This window comes from Leptosomus discolor, chromosome 2 (genome assembly GCF_034619465.1).
Source record: "Leptosomus discolor isolate bLepDis1 chromosome 2, bLepDis1.hap2, whole genome shotgun sequence".
NCBI lineage: Eukaryota > Metazoa > Chordata > Aves > Leptosomiformes > Leptosomidae > Leptosomus > Leptosomus discolor.
Genome location: NC_141392.1, coordinates 81,921,124 through 81,940,682, shown reverse-complemented (window position 1 = coordinate 81,940,682; position 19,559 = coordinate 81,921,124). Strand labels below are relative to the sequence as shown.

At 38.7% G+C, this 19,559-nt stretch overlaps 1 protein-coding gene across 2 annotated transcripts in view; it reads right to left on the bottom strand.

Annotated features, from left to right (window-relative positions):
• PNISR (PNN interacting serine and arginine rich protein) overlaps positions 1–19,559 on the bottom strand; it is a 30,078-nt gene that overhangs the window by 7,685 nt on the left and 2,834 nt on the right. For both annotated transcript variants that reach the window (XM_086482450.1, XM_086482451.1), the window contains exons 2-8: positions 9,460–9,578; positions 8,003–8,188; positions 4,803–5,026; positions 2,958–3,144; positions 2,477–2,667; positions 1,725–1,862; positions 576–675 (exon numbers count right to left, since the gene is read on the bottom strand). In XM_086482450.1, coding sequence (XP_086338576.1) covers positions 576–675; positions 1,725–1,862; positions 2,477–2,667; positions 2,958–3,144; positions 4,803–5,026; positions 8,003–8,188; positions 9,460–9,547 — 1,114 coding nt within the window. In that variant the 5' untranslated portion in view covers positions 9,548–9,578. The remainder of the gene's footprint in view (positions 1–575; positions 676–1,724; positions 1,863–2,476; positions 2,668–2,957; positions 3,145–4,802; positions 5,027–8,002; positions 8,189–9,459; positions 9,579–19,559) is intronic.

Here is a 19,559-nt window from a genome sequence, read left to right as displayed (position 1 = left end):
CATCATCCATTTAAAACCACTTCTAGATTTTCTGACCACGAAGATTTAGAATTTAACTGCAAATTAACAGTGAACAGAAAAAAAAAATATATACTCATGAATCACTTTCCAAGTTACAGCATCTGCACATAAGTTTCAGTAGTTACATATTTAGATTAACTCAGTTATGTTAAAAAAAGCTATTATGTAAGTACAATACATGTTAATAGTGAAAGCAAATGAATTACTAATTGAGGACTCAAAAGCTCGTCTCTTTTCACTTCTGAACAGCTAAGAACTTGAGATAAAGATGATAGCATTAAGAAACAGCCTCAACTCAAGAGCCATTGACACACAGGTACCATTTTAACTAAAATGAACTGTATGAAAGAAATGGGTAACTGAAGTAACTCACAATACACTGCACAGGACAACAGTACATGATTACTGGATTTGATCTCTACCAAGTTGGATGCATTATACTGGAATTGTTCTTGGGGGATAACTATGGAGGTTAAATGTTCTAGAGACATGCAAATATAGAATATTCACAGAAGAAACTAACAAAATAAAAAAATCCCCAAAAAACGGCATACCTTTAGTTGCTTTACGGTGAACATCTTTGGCCACGTAATAAATTTCTTCATTTGTGACATCTAAGAGAATCTCTGTCAGCAGCATTTTTGTCAGCATCATCTGAAGAAGATTGTATATGCAATTAAAGGCCAAAACCTCTTGAATAAATGTGCACTCAAATTATATCCATAGAGCTTCACTTCTTTTGGTAGCTATGAAAGTACTCTCCTGCCCTATTTATTTAATGACTTCAACAGACATGATTTAAAACCCTAAGTCTGAAACTGTTTAAATTTGACCCAATTTCAAAACTTTCAGAACAGTTTGTATTTTGACTGTGAACTGTATCCATGTGTATTACACACAGCTATCCAGGGCACTGATTCCTAATGTCAAAGATGAAACAACAAATGAGTATGTAAATCAGAAATGTACTTAGATACGACTGATCCCATTTAATTCTTTCAAAAAAATGAAAAGGTCATTTCTGTCTGGTATGCTGTCTCACTGACCCCAATCCTGCAAAAATCATCAGAAGTTACTTACGTAGCATTCTATTATTACATATTTACTATAAAAATTGCAATGTTGGTAGCTAGTTCTCTAAGCTGCTCAGTCTGGCCATGTGCTGTGCAAAAAATACATTCATCAAACTTTTCAGAATTCAGGGCCTTCATTCACAAGGCTGCAGTTGTACCATTAGCATACAACTACGATTTCAAAGTACGAAGTTTCTGCAGACACAGTGAAATTGTTGCTGGTCTAGGACTTAGGTTTCTAGCACTTCCTTGCAAGAATACGTTTCTTAAATTCCCTTTCAGGAAGAGAGGTGGAAGGATAGATTTCAGACGGGTGCATTTAATCATTAAAAGCTTTCAGGAATGTGACAAGTTAAGCCAAACCATAGAATTAATAACGATCAATGTAGAGATTACAGTCATTATATTCTTTCACTATTGTGCTAAATATGAGTTATATAACCTATATCCTTCTCTATGTGAGAAAGACAGCATTACAGAGAGACATACAAATATAACCCTACTTTACTGTAGGATATGTACTATCCCTCTATTGACAGTATCAAGCAGAGAAAGAGTGGGTTTACTTTCTTATGCCTGAAAAATGAGCAAACTGACAGAAATACTTAGTGAGAACTACATTATTAATACCATTTGATACTCCTTTTCTTCTTCTGTCATTTCTGGTTCACTTTGCTCCTCCTGAGGAGCGGGAGATGGACTCCTGCTGATTTTCCCAACGCTTACAGCTTCTGTGTTTTCAGCATCTTCATCTTCCTCATCACTGTCCTACAACAACAGCATCGTACATTTCAGGAAAAACCTCCATTTAGAACTCATTAGTTTCTATTTATGACAGTCAACGTGATTTACTTTATCCTGAAATCTGTATTACAGTTATCATAAGCCTCTATTTCTTTTCTCCCCTCCTAATAAACATGCAGGTACCTCTCTACCCACATGAGATGAGTAAATAAAAAAAATGCTGTCATTTCACTGCCAGACAGGTACTCAAAACGGCAAACAAATAAGGTAACTGCTAAAGTGAAGGCAGCACAAGGCTTCCTAAATGGGCTCAGTTCAGCAAATACAGGTATCTGTATTTGTTCAGCTACTGATTCAGAATTCAAACCTTCAAAGACCACCTATGTTCCCAAAACACAGAAAAAGCCAAATTTCATTGTTGTTTCTTTGCTACTACAGATCAAATAATACACTTTTACCTCTCAGACATTATCAACTTCAAAACACCAAGTAAATATCAACAAAGCAGCTTAGCTTTACTTTAAGCAACAGAAACAAAGAGATAACCAGGAATAGACAGTCTCTCTTTTGAAGAGACCAAAAAATTGATACCTTTCCGGAAATACAAACCTGAGCAAAAAGCAAACCCTTCTACTTACAAATTTACTTTTCTGAGGTAACCGTGGGCCATCTCCTTCTTCAGCCTCCTCACTTTCCTTTTTTTCCTTTTTAGACATCTGTGAACGTTGCTGTTCCATCCTTTCTTTTTCCAATTTTTTCTGTTTTTCTCGTTCCATCTTTTCCAGGCCCTCACGAATCCAAGCAGGCAAAGTTCTACGCTTCACAGCATCTACGTAAGCAAGGTTTACAGTTTTGTAAGATGAAAAAACCCTTCCCCCCAAACAAGAAAAAAAAAAAACACAAACCACAAAACCAAACTAAGAACAAAGAAGCAAACCCTCCACCCCAATACAAACAAGCCATACATTTGATTGTGGGGAAAAAACCCATTTACAATAGCTTTTTCTTTCCCTTCTTTTTTACTTTATTAAAAAAAAAAAAAAAAAAGGCTTCAAATTTTGCAATTCTTTTCAAAACACAGCTTTTACGTTTTTTCATTAAGGAGTGGTTAACATGTACCAATCTGTGGAGGCTCCTGCTTCACAGGCATCGCAATAGGTGAACGCTGTCGGTCTCTGAATGAGGGTCTTTCCCTTCGATTTTGAGGAGGTGCAGGAGGTGCTGGTGGACCTGGCGGCCCTGGTGGTCCTGGCTGCCAATAAGGTGGATGAAATCCACCTTGAGGTGGACCAAAAGCAGCCCCATGCTGAAAGAGTAATGCAGTTTATTTTTCTTCACATGTAACACTAAATACAGCATGTGCGCAAGTCGGTCTACAGAAATCCATGCAAGTAGGAATCCACGATTTCTAGGCTACTGAGATCTCTCAATCTCCTTTTCTGCGGTCCCCAAGAAACAAGTTTTCCTTAAATATTTAATGAGTAAACTTAGATTTAAGCAGGGATACTAACGAAGCTGAAAGGGCTTCAACCAATCGCCTTTCATATTGTGCTAAACATTAAGCCCTATAATCACCATCTATCTCCAGCAGTTCCTTGTCAGCTTATCATCAGAGCATGCAGTTAAATGAAGAGTATACAAAATTAAGGTTTAAAACTCTAGCTACATTAGCATCTTTCCTTGTAACTACAACATGAGGACAAAAATGAAAAGTTCAAGCTTTTATTACACAAGAATTTTGCACTGTGCGCTTTCCAGTAATCATTCACGGATGTTATTAGTACAGCTGACTAAAATATTAAATATATAAATATGTAAGTTTAGTACAGACCCTGGGTTCTGAGCAAGCTGTATACAATCGAAAAGTTACAAGTCTTGAGGCATACATGAGGGGTTTTTAGTTTTAATATTTTCTGCCCAGAAATGCCTAATAAAACTATTTAAGAGGACACTGTTTAGGAAGAAAGTTACGGCATCAAATATTTTTTTATTATATTCTATTGACTATCTATTTAAGTCACTAGTGGTAGAAGCACTCTTCCACTACAATTTCAGGCCAAGCATCCTTCTGTTATTCACTATAAAACAAGTTTTCTGCTGTACTTAGAGAAATTAATTTTAAGAGTTGGTCCCACAATAGTAAACAAAGGAAATTATACTAAGCTAGTGTATTTGAAAATACTGGTTCATTTCCTAACAATTTTGCTGAACAAGAGAATTTAATAATAGAGAAAAAGTAGGCCAGAAGATAGAAACACATTTCTGCCCGTCTGCCCTTTGGTTTGTTTATGAACAGGAGGTGGGTGTTTTAACAGGTACAGTTTGTCATTTATGTCAAGAGTTTTGAAAGAAAAATACTGAAAAGAGGGGGAAGATCCCAAACTTCTTTGTGTTTAAAGATCTGCGCGATGCCCCCTGCTATTATTAGTGCTAAAACCACCTACAGATTTATTATGCTATGCAACTTACATGCCAGAATGAAGAAAAAAGTGGATGTGGATTTTTTTTTAGAAATACCATTTTTATTCAAAGAATCACAGTAGATAGATATGGAAAGGATCAATGGATCATCCAGTCTATCTCCCTGCAAATACCGGACTGTTCATTATCTAGTGTATTTAAGTATGTATTTCTCAACTTCTGTTTCCTGCTCCTTTTTTTGTTTTAAACACAAAACTGCATAATGTTATTTTATATACTGGAACACAGTGATTCATTTTAATATTGCAGACAACAACCATTTCTCATTACTAGTATAGAAAAAAACTCTTTCGCCTCACAACACAACTGAAAATTCTAAAGTCTCTTCTGTAAAGTTTGGTAAAAATGTATCTTAGCAGATAACAGATTCTGTAGATGTTTGTAGAACTGAAGAATGAAAGTCGCCGCTAGATGAATTAGAGGAACACATCCACGGAAGGGACTCTGCGCGTCTACAATATTAAAGCAACAAATATGTTTCACCTGATAGTCAAACTGGTTCACTGGCCCCATTGCAAAGTTATCGGGAGGTCCCCCAAAGTTGTGATTGTTCTGGTTAAATATATGCCTGTTGTCAGGAGCAAATTCCCCACTGTCCTGACTGTTGCTGTCTTCAGATGGAGGAACAACTTCCATTTGACCTGGGGTTGGAGCCATCCACTGCTGATCTGGAGGTGGGTGAGGGGGTTGGTGAGGCATTCCCCATTCTGTTTAGGATTTAGAATACAATTCAACACCAAGTTAGGACTATTTATACGAGTCATCAATCAATGTTCTTGTATTTATCATAAGGTTTCTCAAAGCAACGCAGGTGATAGAGTTATGAAGAATTGTCAATCCACAGACTGTACTATACTGTCTCAAAAATTTCTTCAAGTAAATGAAGGAAATACAAATAGCTGTAGCTGAGCCAAAACATGGTGGGGGGCTGAACTGGACAGACACAGACATGCATGCTGGGAATTTGGTTTTTATAAATTTCCAGTGATATTCAGTCCACCACAGCACTTACAAATTGTGTAAACTGTTAAAGAACCGCTCTTACTTCTCTACTTCAACATTCAAAGTAATGAGCTATTTTATTCCTTTGCATAATAGACTTAACAGACCTATTACGGAAAGCAAATGGGTTTGTAAGCAGCACAACCCCTGAAACCTGCTTTCCAAAGTCTTACGTCTTGATAATGGACGATTCCCCGGATTCTCCAATATCTAGCAGAGGTTCGAGCATAAGCTACAGTCATAAGCCCTCAAACATAAGCTGCAACTGGCTAACAGAGTGAAAAGGGTTTAAGGAATGAATAATAGCTCTTGTGGCCATAAGCTTTGTCTTCTTAGGAAACCAGGCTAAAAATTTGTCTACTATACAGATATTTATAGACCGTGACAGAACTGCCTTCTAACTTTCACCAGTAACAGAATTAATACCTAGCCTGTTCAGTTAATTCCTACCTTCCATCCAGTCCTTTAATAATTCTTTCAGTTTTTCTAATTTTTACTGTCCTTCCCATCTGCATCATAATTGGATCCACTACTGCAGCAACTAAAAAGGGTTAACGTAGCTTTTTTATTTTGTCGTTCTTTTTCAAATGTTCAAAGACTGTTACCACTCCTTTCACTCTCACTGTCATCCTGGTAGGTCATGTTTAGCTGATTAATCAAATCTTTTTCCAGAGTCAATACTCCTAAAACATTCTAAGGGACAGAATCCTTTATTCTTTAAGCAGAGCTTATAAGAGTTATTCTTCATAAATTTGACAGTTTACTGTCCAGTTTACTTCAAGTTGCACACAACAGATGCTGTTTTTACTTTTGGAACGTGAACGCCTTTAAAATGAATTGTCTGCTAATTACGCAGTTGGTTTTCAGATTGCCATTTTGGTTTTTTATTAGTAGTATTATTTATTGGATCCAGAAAGAAACTTGGAAGGATATGGAAAAAGATGAAACTTTGTAGAAACAGAGTAAACACATGAAGAGAACTTTGTCTAGCCATGCATGCTATGATTTCGTTTGTCTGCTCTGACTACTTTCACACATTAGGAATGACATTGCCTAAATTAAGGGAAGCTGAGTTACATCTGCATCAGCACAGTCTTTATCAGTGCTCCAAAAAATTGGGAAAACACATATTCTTTGAATGATATAACCAATGATAACAAAATGCATTGGCACATTGTTTCCAGTTAACAAAAGGTGTCAGATTATTCTCACTCCCAGATCTAAGGTGTTTCTGCACTTTCTGGGTAAGCTTGGGCACCAAGCATTCATAATTATCAGCGAAATGTCTTCCTCCCTTTTACCATTCTGCAACTATCTACAAAAACTACCACTTAAGATATTATTCTCTTTCACCTCACAGATGAAAAAGCATAGGAGGAAGAACTCACCACCGCAGGATCATATGAAAAATAAAGTTGCCAATAATGACACAGTATTTCTGTGAAAACCTCTACTTACTATACAGAAATACAGCTAGAATGCACTCTCTGTACGGCCATGTAGTAAAGTTAAAACTCTTCCACGCGGCTACAATAACTTGTAGCCCAGGACAGGCAGGTGAAACTTAAGTGAAACCAGACGGCTACCTCCATTTTGTTATGCCCATGTAAGAACCGCTCGTGACATTTTTAAGCCTACTTTTATTAAACATTGCACTTAAACAAATTCAAATAGTCACAGTGAAAATTGAAGATGTTATTCTTTCAGTCATTAATAGAACCAAGCATGAAGTGTTGCTTTCACCAAGACAACAGAAGGCATGCACGCAGGTTTACCAACTACCTTGCTCAGACCTTTCAAATTGCATTATAGTGTGGTGGCATAACAAACTTTTCAGAAAACAACTTCAGAAAAATTCTTAGCAGAAAATATCCAATCTCTACCCCATGTTTATTGTCAGCGCTATTTTATGAAGTTTTAAAAAGAAAATTAATTTTTCACCAAAACTGAAGTTTTGAGGAAGTTATAAAAACTGAAAACAATTGATACTAACAGAAGCGTTCAACCAACTTTAACTTACAATAACTGAAAAATTACACGCATGACAAATCAGATACGTAAGTCAAAAAAGGGCAAAACACTAAGTATGTGAAATGCAATAAAAACATACTTTACACACAGAATTTTGTTCATCTCGTTTTTCAAGATCTTAAGACACTTAAAGCCAGCATCTGCCAGTTATATCATGAACTCATTCTACGTGTCAAGATCATGCCAGAAGCCGGTATTACACTACAGGAGAGGGCAACAGATGCCCTTTAATTCTGAGGCATCCTATTGCCTTCAGTGCTGCTGTTCCTAGTGCAGTGGGATAAGCAAGAAAACACGTAAGACGTACGCATAATATCCAAGGAAATAAATATATAACTGCAATTCACACTTTATCTTTCTAGAACATTCGGGGATGGAACATATATATATATTATAAACCCTATTTATCTATTTTATATAGAGATTACTGAGTTGTGTTATCAGACTTCTGTGTCTGTACTGTTACCCATTCCGTGGAACACATGACTGGAAAGTAGCAGCTGTGATGATCCTCAGTTAAAGAGTTGATGCTTCTGGTAGTTTTGCATCTTGAAACCAGAGGGACAGGGCATATTCACATCCAGTAATGTCTGAGAGAAGTAAAATTTCATTGCATGAAAAAACAGGAATGAATGGGAAGGAAAACAAACCTGGCTGCCACATTCTGTTGAAGTTGGGATCCCCCTGAAAATTATTATGGTTGTTTGGACCAGACTCTATTCCTGAAATATCCTGTCCGTTTGGCATCATTCCTTGTTGTTCCACTACACTCTGTTGCCCTGAGGCTTCTCGCTGAGCAATCCATGCTTGAGCTAATGCAGCCCAGTCAATCTGGCCTAAAATAAAACAGAGGAAATTTAAAAGGTTAGCATTCCCGTGTCTGAAGTTTAACACTGTTTCTCAATTACATATCTCATTGCTCAAGAGAAACGGGCAACGTTTACCTTCAGCAAGTACCATGAGCACCATTAAAACTTATTCACAGCATACAGTAAACCAAACTGGAAGCAAATGTCAGTGTACGTACTTGCTGAAGTAAGAGTTTCTCTGCATATGTTCAAAATGCCATAAGGCACATTATTTCAGGTTCACATTAGCACTGAATGGGTGGTAGTAATACCACCACTTTTTTCTTAAATGAATTAATTTTGATATCAGAAAGAAATATCTATAGCCTTAAATTCTAAATTCATGAAGATTCAAGTGTAAGAAAGATACAGTTACAAAACTACATTTTGCAATGTATATTCTTTGTATAACCCCTGATTTCTGGAATGGTATTTTATGTTACAGTTCTCTCCCGTTTTTTTCTTTACTACCATTCCTACCAGAAAGTAAGTAAGTTGCACTCTCAGATGAAGATACCAGTATGTCTTCTGCTCATTACCAAGTCAGGAAATCTCTCTAGTGAAGTCACAGAAATTGAAGTGACAGAAAGCAATGTAAAGCCAGTGTGCCTGATCACTCTGCACGGGTGAAATACACACCTCCACTCTGTTTAACCATTTCTGTATCTTTCTTGATACTTCAAATTGCTGCCACCTCACTCTCCATTTAAGGTATATTATGTTCTATTGTTTAAAATGGAGGGGTTTTTTGTGAGGAAAAAAAAATCCAAACGAGACCATGATCATTGCTGCTGTAATCTGAAACAAGCACCATACTCATCTTCCAGTGATATTTTTCCTGTGTATTCATCTGCATTAGTACTTCTGCCATACAGACACTGAATAAAAAGGAGATATTCTCAAATAAATGATTCAGCTTGGCTAAAGAATGGTCAGGGATACAGGTTCTGTAGAAGTACATGAGGTCTAAATGTTGATCTGTATGACTCGTAAAATGTTGATAATTTGTCCAGGATGACTCGGATTGCTTGCCTGTACTTTGCATATTAAATATTAACTACATCAAAACTTTTGAAATCAATATATGTTTTCTGGTTTTCCTAGTTGTTCAGAAAAGCATCATACATGTACTATCTTGACAGCAGCTACAAAAAAGCAATTATCAGTCAAGCTTCTTAACAAAGATTCAAAAATTCAAATAACAACAGATTAAAAAAAAAAAAGTAATAATCAATCCACAAAGCTTTCTATATACTTACTTGGATCTTGCTGGTGCTGAAATGACTGCATCCACTGCTGTTGGTTCAAAGGCCATTGCTGCCAAGGTTGTCCACCTTGATCCCACATCTTTTAAGTCTTTATATAGTCTATATTTCAACTAAAAATAATAGTTGTATGTTTAAATAGATGCCCATGAAATATCACATAACTGAAAGTTACATAACTGCAGATATAGTTAAGCCTTGCAAAGCAAGCTGAAGCAATGCTGGCTTAATATTTTAAGCTGAAGGAAACGGTTCATCCTTTAGAGTAATATCTGAAAATATTACTGTAAGATTTCAGAATCCTAGTATGCTTTCTCTGTATTTTCACAAAGAAATTAATTACAAAATGACGTTCAAGGAGAGATATGACAAGTTTGTAAGACAAGAACTCATCTGGCAATAAAGGCAAATTAAAGTAAGTCAATATGAAAAAGACATTACTTAAATTATATCCTTGTTTGTTTCTTAGGGAAAAGATGTGTATTTTTTCTATACAAGTGTCATGCAAGGCTGTTAAGTGAGACAAAGGAAGGTTACCGAATGGTAAAACCCATCGTTAACAACTGCACTGGAGAACTTCACAGGTACAAGATGGTGTCCACATGCATTTTATGCATTGTACAGGCTCATTATCATTTCTAAAAACTATATGCCTTCCAATCTGAGAAGAAAAAAAATAACTGTGTAATGTGTAACTGCAAATTTACCACATGTCCCTTAAAATCACAAGAAACATTTTTTGGTGCCGTGTCGTATATCCTCACGGAGCAGGTAGCAGCAGCCCTAGGACCTGATGCCATGGGACCTCCACAACCTGTTTTAAGTGAAGCTCCAGGATCAGCTTCGCAAGAATTTGATGCGGCACAGCAGTCGACCAGGCAGGTATGCCTGTAACGGCATACTTCCAGTTCCTTCCAGTCATTTGCACCTCCTGCAAACACCTAACCTGCTACACGGGGAGGACCAGAGCGCAGCCACCTAAGCTGCTCCAAACAGCCTTACTGAAGACAAAGCCTGGACACAGTTTTGGGAACACCTCACTCCAGGAACTGCTCCCAAACACCAATATGGGTAAGACCGCATTGAGTGTGACTCCCTCGGTCCTACCCAGCCTGTTAACAACTTCTCAGCAGGCTTTCCCCTCTCAACGAATCTATCTTCATGCCATTCGACACAGAACCCTTGATTTCATGCTATAAAAACACCACCCACGTAGGCCGTTTCAAACACTCCAAACTTAAAAGACACAGAGAAAAACTCATTCCCTGAGGTCACGGGAGCAGCACACAAGACCTCGCCGTGGCTCACAGCCAAGTGCCATACAGAGCAGATGAATACAGCCTGCCCGCTTCAGAGGAAACCAGCTCAAAGCAGCCGGAGCCGCTCGGGTGGCCAGCCAGGAACACAACCCCGGCCGTTCTTACCGAGCAGGGCGCACGCAGCCCCACCGACAGAGCCAGCTTTCAGCAGACAGAAGAGGAGCAATTAGAGTGGATCCTGCTCGCAGAGGGATCTCGCGCTTAGTACTCACGCGTTCATACAAATAATTGCACGACTGCACAGGAAGAGAGCGTCACACTACAAAAATGCACAACAAAAAAGGCTGTACTTAACATCGTGGGGTGTCGGGTCATGCAGAGATGAATGCAAGCTCATACTTTGCATACTTCTGACGAATTTTTATTTTTAATCTGAAAAACTGTAGATCACCTTTGTTTTGAGACCGCTTGCATTCAAGCCAGAACAAAAATTACACATGTATGGCTCGGAAAAATTCAGTTGCAAATGCCTTTTGGGGGGGGCTTTAAACAAGACCAGATCAACTTTGGAAACGGGGGGGGGGGGTATTGGGCAAAACCTACTTTACTCTTTCACTGTCTTTTCTTGCCAAATTAAGTATGAGGTTTTTTCCATTGCAATGATATCTTTACAATATTCAAACCTCCAGTAGGTGAAGACAGTCTCTTTTTAATTTAGGGTTTTTTTACATTGTGATCTGTACCTAGGAAATTAACTTTCTTACACCAGTTCAGTGTAAGAGCGGCTAATAATGCACTTAATGCAACATTTAAACTGGCCCTGCCAGACCCAGCTCTCAAAATATTCATATATATGTATTTCATACACTAAGTATGAAGAAGTAACCTCACATACTATTTTCATCCTAAATTAAGAAAAAAACTGTTTCTTCCACCCCTCAGTTCATCTTTCCATCCAGAATCCAAACTCTTTCAATTGCCAAAATAAGCTTGTTTACATCTTAAACCAAAGTTGAAACCATTGTAGTTCAAGATAACCATTAGCCTTCAAAGCAGAGCACACAGTGCCACTCCCTTTGTTTCCAGCTGTTAAATCACACTAGCAATAATAAAAATGTATTTCAGTGATTTTGGTAGCACTTTTTAATCTAAATACATAATACCTTGGTAAAAGTTTGTGAAATTTCATTAAAATAAATCCAGTAAAGATTTAGCTGTTTCACTAATAATGTAAGAGGCAGGTTTGCATATAATTTAATGCCAAAAAAAAACCAACCAAATTTTCAAACCGTTAAAGAAAGAAATACAAATTTCTTTTATGGAAGTGTAACAATATTAAGAGCACTTCTACAAATTCAGCTGAATTGGAACTCCTACACACAGTTTTTACTTGATTGGATCACAGGAGATTTATTTTTTACCGGACTGGCTATATCTCTACCCTAAAAATCTTCGACATTATGTATTTTTTTTTACATGGTCCAGTTAACACAATTAACTTCCAATAAACTTTTGTACCTGCTAAAATGCTTATCAGTTATCTGTTTCTCATGCATTCTGCACTGAAAAGAACGTTTAGTATTCCAGCTTTTTTTTCTTTATTCTCAGGCCTTGATCCTCAACTATGCACAAAGCGAAGCACTGGTTTGGAGCGTAAGAAGGTCTAAGGTAACAAATGCCTCCAGATCTCCTCTGTTTAACCTGCCCCTGAGACAACAACTACCTTACTATTTCACAAGGTGTTCAAAGAAATTAATTCAACTTGGGGGGGGGATAAAAATCATTCTGCAGCTGTATCAACCAGCATCTGAAAAGGTGACCAAGAGACACAGCAGTCAGGAAGTGACTTTAAGGCAGCACCAGCGGCATTCGTCCCCCTCCTGGCTTCCTTCTCAGCAGGTTATCATGTCCTAGGACACTGAGGCCAAGTCCACACTCCTACGGGAAGTGGCGCTGAAGGACTCCACCACCTCCCCATCAAAGAGCAGCACTGACCCAGGCCACCTAGCACTCCTCCAGGCTGCTCCAAGCATGTTTCAGGTGTCAGCACAGACCTGGGACCCAGCGGGCAGTGGGGACGTGTCCATTCTGGTTTGGAAGGTCAGACTTTCATTTGGTGCCAGCTGGCTTCGGGGCCAGAGTAAAAAGCCAGTCGGGTTTTAGTTGTTAGCATATGTAGCTGCTTCTCCTCCATCACGCTGCAATATAATATGGCCTAGAGTCTTCGACTTTCCCCAGAGAGATTATTTCACCTTATTATTGCTATTTTGGGGAGAGAAATCGGGCAGTGAAGTGCAAAGCAAGAGGTCAAGACATGGAGTTGATTCCTATTTTCATGCATAACAGTATGACAAGACAGCAACAACTGTGTAAAACCTTGAGGAACTTCAACATTTGGTTAATTCAATTTATGCCATCCAGATATAAAATCACTGCCATTTGAAACTGCTAATTTTAGTTTGTGCACTCTATTTGAAAGCTTTTAATCCTGTATTGCATTTGTACTTTCACTGGCTTCCTGATAAAATGTTGGTTTTCATAGGCCGGCAACTATAAAACATGCTGGCTTTCAAGTACACAGATTCATTACCAAATTCAGTGTAAAAACTTTCTTTACTAATCAGAAATACGTACTACACAAATACTTAAGCAATTACCTCACTTCCTTTATGCAACTGTATATGCAAGAGCCTTTTTTCAAATATCATGTGAAAATTGGCCAAAACTATTTCTAATTTTCTATTTATTTCAACACATCTTCGTCGTGCTATTTTTTTTTTGACAGAAACAGGAACTGGATATGGAAGGAGCAAAATAAGCATCTTCAAATATTTATAAAAATAACCTTAAAATATACTGGCTAAAAGAAAAGACCACATGTATTCAAATTCATTTAGTATTGAACACTAAACGATGTATTTTAATATGCACTATTCAGAGCCAGTGAACAGAAGAGGTTTTTTCTAAGGCCTCCATCTATATGGTGACCTGAAATAGCAGGACACCATCACTTTCTGAGAAACAGACTTCCCTGCTTTTTTTGCTCCCCACTTCGTTTCCTGCACTTTTTCTAAGTTTTCACTAACTGGTATAAGGTAAACATGAAAAGGGTACTTGATGTAAAATTTTCTCACTTATACAGGAAGGCTACAGGCATTTAAAGGTGGTTTATTGTCTTCACAAATTGTTTTGCTAAGCATTGCAGTGTTTAATGTTTTCATCTGCTTTTAAGTTTCAGAGGCAAACAAACTGGCTTTAGCTCTTCCTTTTAAGTTACCACATTCTAAAGATAACTAAATAAATCTTATACACAGAAACATCTATTAAATCACATGCACATAGACTATTTGATGTTACTCTTTTTTACATAAAAGTAATGTAACTTTGTATACTGCTTGTGAAACTTTACTGAGAAAAGTATGTAAGAACTTTTCAACGGAATCTCAATATTGTCCCCTCAGACATCACTGACATTTTCCTTTGCTAGTGACGCTATTTTAAAGACGTCCAAACCAAAAACAGACCGAGGCAAGTCTTAGGACAATGAACAAACCAAATGTGAGAGGTACCCAAACAACACTTGTGAACCTCAGTGCCATAAACTGGGAAGGGCACAAACTACTTCTGAAAGAACTCACAAAACACAGAGAAGAAAATGAAGCCTGTTCTCAGTAATTTTAAGTTTACTGCAAGGGATTCACCCGCAATACTGAGTGAGGAAAAAAATCCCAAACCAAAACCCAACAAACAATGCCTCTCCCCCACCAAATCAGTAACTTAAAGGCTTGAAACAGCTGAAACCTCTTGTGCTAATGTATGTGACAAGAAGCAAACATTATTTTCCTGAGACACATCAAGTATTAATAATGGAGAAAAGAGAATCAAAGTCCTCTCCCACCTAATCAAAGTCTGCATTGCCAAAAGTAACTTAGGATAACACTGTCACATGAATTATAAATGAGTTTTAATTTCTTATAAAGTTCCCAAAGCAGCATTATCTGAAAGCCAGAGACTTTACCTTACACCATAGACAGCTCTAAGCCTACTTCCCACTAGTGACACAATGCCATATACACAGCAGAGCATCCAAATCGTAGCGAAACAAGCTTTATTTTCCACTGAAGGGGGGGGGGAGGGGAAGGTGAATATTGGCTAGAATCTACTAAATTCAAACACTAGCAAGACACTAACAGCAGGGTATATCAACTGGTAAGTCATTAAAACACTCTGGTTCTGATGTCACCAGTGCGTACAACAGGTTTTGAAAAGCAAACAGGTTTAAAGAGTGGATCCATGTCACAGGTACCTACTTGCAAAGGAAAATGCAGATACTACCCTCCCTTATGATGATGGGTCACAGTTCTTTTACTTAGCTGTTCTACCCTCCAACTCAATCGGATGCAGCCTTCCTGCTTTCTCTCTAGCAAACATGAATAAACAAAAGAACACTTATTGGTGCTTCAAGAGCTGTTCCCTGATGTCAGATCACAGAACAGGAACACGAATCTATTAAAAATCTGTTTACCAATGAAGAAACAGAAGCCAATTCAGGATTCTTTGTTTTATATAGAAACACGATCACATGGGAAAAGCACCCTGTCAATTCACATTTAATTTCAGTTACACGTACTTAACAGACTACGAAAAGTTAATGCGGTATCTCAAAATTTTGCTAGAGCTTGTAAGAGCAGACATGTTCTGAAATACGTTCTGTTGTACATTTGAAAAAAAAAAAAAAAAAATCCTATCCAAAGGCTGGACCTACTGGAACTTCATTCAAAGGCAGGATCTGCTGAAGTTTTATTATAGCAAATTACTGGTACCAAAATGCGCCACCTTTGAGAGGACTGCTGGTGAAAACTTCCCTGCTGGCAATAAAAGCTGACATAGTGACATAGATAGGACTTACCTTGATTCCCAGCAGATAGCAAACTCTAAGAGTCAAGAGCACCCAGAAAAATTGAAAACTGGTGTCAAACTCTCTGCTATACTTCAGTATTTTACCCAACAGAGCTAGGTTAAGACAGAGAAAGAACACATATTTTAAAAGGCACCTTTCCACTCCTCTCCTCAATTGCGATGTGCATCTCAGCTACAGATCACGCCTCAGTGTTAACCTGTTCTTTTAGGAAAAAGGGCACCTCCTTCAACCCACTTACTTGTCTGCAAAATAAGATAATTTTCCGATTCGGTAGTACGATATGTCCAGACACACCACAAACACTGAAAAGTATCAATTAGAAGCTACTTACCAGTAACCAGAGTTCTGAGTGTTAATTCATATGCTCACCTTTAACACTGGGAGACTCCCCCTGACACTCCTCAAAAAACAGTTACCTTGAAACAAATTACAGACTTTCACACTGATGGGAATGCCACCCTGTCAAGTACAGCATAGTTTCCTGACAATTTCCCAACGGCACAGTGCTTGGTGAAGGCCCCTGTAGTTAGTTTCCTGCTGATGTCAAAGATGAGCCCCTTTTTTAAACAAAGTTATCGACAGAACTTGAGCTCTAACGAATTTGCTCAGATTCCTTAGACAGCTCTACCTAGGCAGTTTCACAGTGTAAGCTCATAAAAATCCATTACTCATTTCAACAGTGCTTGTGCAGAGGTATCTAAGCTCAGACCTCTCAACAATGGAGAGGAGCAGTCTTAGGGAGTGAGGCTCAGTCCTGCGGATGTCAAAAGACAAAGCCCACTTGTCATCCTGGAGATGCAATCTTCCTTACATGCCTTATGACACTGGCTGCAGCAGAATTGAAAAATATCAAGATATTTCCCCTGGAAAGATAAGCAAGTCCTGCCCTTAAATAAAATTTAATAGAGCTAATGGATAATCTGCATTGCTCCAATTCATGCAGATAGCCCACGACAAGAAGTACAGAGACTTACAAAGTTAGTTCAGCTCCAGAAGAGCATCAGGAAGGTAACTAACCGTACCGAGTTGGCCAGATGACTACCTCTAACAGACTCTTTCTGCTCCTTCTAAGAATCTCCCGTCACTGTGACAATATGCTTCTCCCCAATACGAATGTTACACAGCATCTGAATTACACAGAACACCTTACGCGTCAACAGCTTCTGCAGAAGAAGAGATCTGGAGATTCTGAACGGCTGGTCCCAGGAAATTCGTGGAAGTGAAACATCTTGGCAATGAAAAACAAGTATTCTTTGGAAGATGAAATTTAAATAGGGTATTAGTTAAAAGCAGGATTACCTCAACTCCAAGAAATCAGGAGACAGCCTAGGACTCAGGCTGTCCCTAGGAGGAAAGTAGCAGGCATCTTCTGCTGTGTCATGAGCGGAAGACATCAAGGTTAGGAATGCCTACGTCAGTCATCAACATAATTTGACCAGATCTCCAGGACACAATCTGGTTTATTCAACCCTGCAGACAGGTAGACTAATGACAGATGATTCTGGAGCCTACAGAACCACAGCCAATAATCAAGTGCTTTCCGATGAGAAGAGAGGCTGCTGCACCACCTTTCTGATAATGTTACTCATCCCTGAATGGCAGGCCCATGTGATGAGACAGCCTGACAAGTTTTACTTGCAATCTGAGCTCTAATACGTAGCTGCAGAAGTTCTCCTGGTGACTGAAGATCTTGTCTTGCAGGCCTTCCAAATAGGCATTGCATTTTAGCAAAGAAGTACCCATTACCTAAATAAACAAAGCAGCCAAAACCACAGGCCATCATGCATACTTTGCAAACCCTACACAGCAAGTCTTTGGATCGCAGGGTTTAAAGACAAGTCTTTTTGACATCCCATTCATCAGTCAGATATCTAGGTAAAAAAACCCAGATGTTCCATCTCTTCTAAGATAGCCTGCCATTGCAGCAATGACTTCTTGACTATCTTTAGGTCTACAGAGCACCTGAAGGGAAGGACCCCAAAAGGTAGCTGTCCTGGTTTGTAATAAACTGCAAGTACTCCTTTTGAAACAAATTAATATTAAATAATTGGTATCATTAGCTAGGTAATCTTTTGGCATGAGCTCAAGACCATACAAGCAGCAAAGGTACGTCAGCCTCTGATGCTCTTTGTGAAATTCCTGGGCTGCGGGGAGTCATCCACGTCACACCTTAAAAAAAGATCTCAAAAGCACCACATACTGTGGGCAGAGCTTCTCTGTCCCATACAGGCTTAGGCTCTGGAGATGGACCTAAAGGAAAACGGAGATGTCTCAGAAGCAGAGGTCCTCGAAATCAACAGCCTGATCTCTCGATCTTTTGTGCAAGCTCCTTGTTCTAACGTAAGGTCTTTTCCTTTCAATCAAGGCAGCTGATATTGACTCTGTGGAGTTTTAGCACAGCAACTGAAGGTTTATGGTGAATTTCCATGATCAATTTTGTGGAATCGTTCAGTTACAGACAAGATAAATCTAACCATACATCCACACAGCCTGGAGGAAAGCAGTTCGTAGAAAGACAGGAATCAGATCACTGCCACCATGAGTTCAAGCCAAAGTGCTGCTGGAGACCTGTTCCCCTCACCCTTTCTTCCACTTCATCAGGGTCATATAGGGATACAACCTCAGCAGTTCACATGTCTCTCGCAAGGAATCACATAGAGCAGCTCATCCATGATGTACTATCAACATCCAACCAAGCTGGAGTCCAAAGTCAATAAAGGACACAGACTACATAAAGTCACAAAAATATCTATCTTGATGCACTCCAAACTGGAAGGAAACATAAACTGAGCACTTCTTCCATGACTATGTCACTGGAATAAAGAACACTGTACACAACAGGTGTGGCTGAAAAGAGAGATGCAAAAGAAAAATGGCCTCCACACCTGGAGGAGCCCCTCTACCATAAGAAAAAGTTAATGCAGAAAGGGTACCACAAGAATCATCAGCTCATGGTCTTAATGCAGGAGACCCAGGTAAGTCAGAACACTTCTGCAGCTGAAAAGATCTGGGAGTATGAAAAAGCACTGCACCCTACGGACCCGCGTAGGAGCGAACTCTAGGAGTTACTCCAGAAGGGCTGCAGACACACATTCACCCAGAGTCAGAACAAACGCATACCATCACTCACACAAAAACATACCAGCTCCCATTTTATTTGGGAAAACTACTATTTACTACTACATTATACTCAGCTGCTGATCAGAAAATGAAACATGTATGGGGTGAGTTAAGTTTGCAGTAAGTCAGAAAAAAAAAGTCAGAATAACTATCTTGACGGCTACTCTGTTTCACCCATCCCACTTCTAGCTGGCCAAAGACTCCTATACACCCCCTAGGGCACCACCCTAACTTGTTGCAGGTATTTAATGCCCAGATAGCACACATCTTTTCTCTTCCTGAGAACCAGATGCTACACCAACATGCCTGCTGGGATCTGTTAGCACGATGTCCAGTCAAAAAATATGTAAAATTTTTCCAGCCCATGTACAGTTGTGTATCATTAGGATACTGGAAGTCTGCTTCAGTTGACCCACTGCATTTTTTAACATCAGAACTATTCTTTCCCACATTGAAGAACTGAGGCTTTCCAAACGTGTACCCAAGATCCAAAATATGAAACTGGGAAAAGAACTTAAGAAAACAGCTTGTTCAGTATCTAAAAAGTTTTCCAGAACCTGGTTCACACGCCAGCATGCCTAACCAATATTTGCGGTGCTACCAAGATGAAGTTGACTGAAAAAAGGCCAAAAAAATAAAAAAAAGTACTATGAAAACTTCTTCAGTGAGTCATTCAAGCAGCGTAGCTTCCAAGTTCTGTTATTTTAAACTTAAATCCACATATCCACTGAGCTGAAGCCAACCCTTTTAAAAGAACAAAAGGATCAGAAATCGGCAACTCAGGTATCATTTAC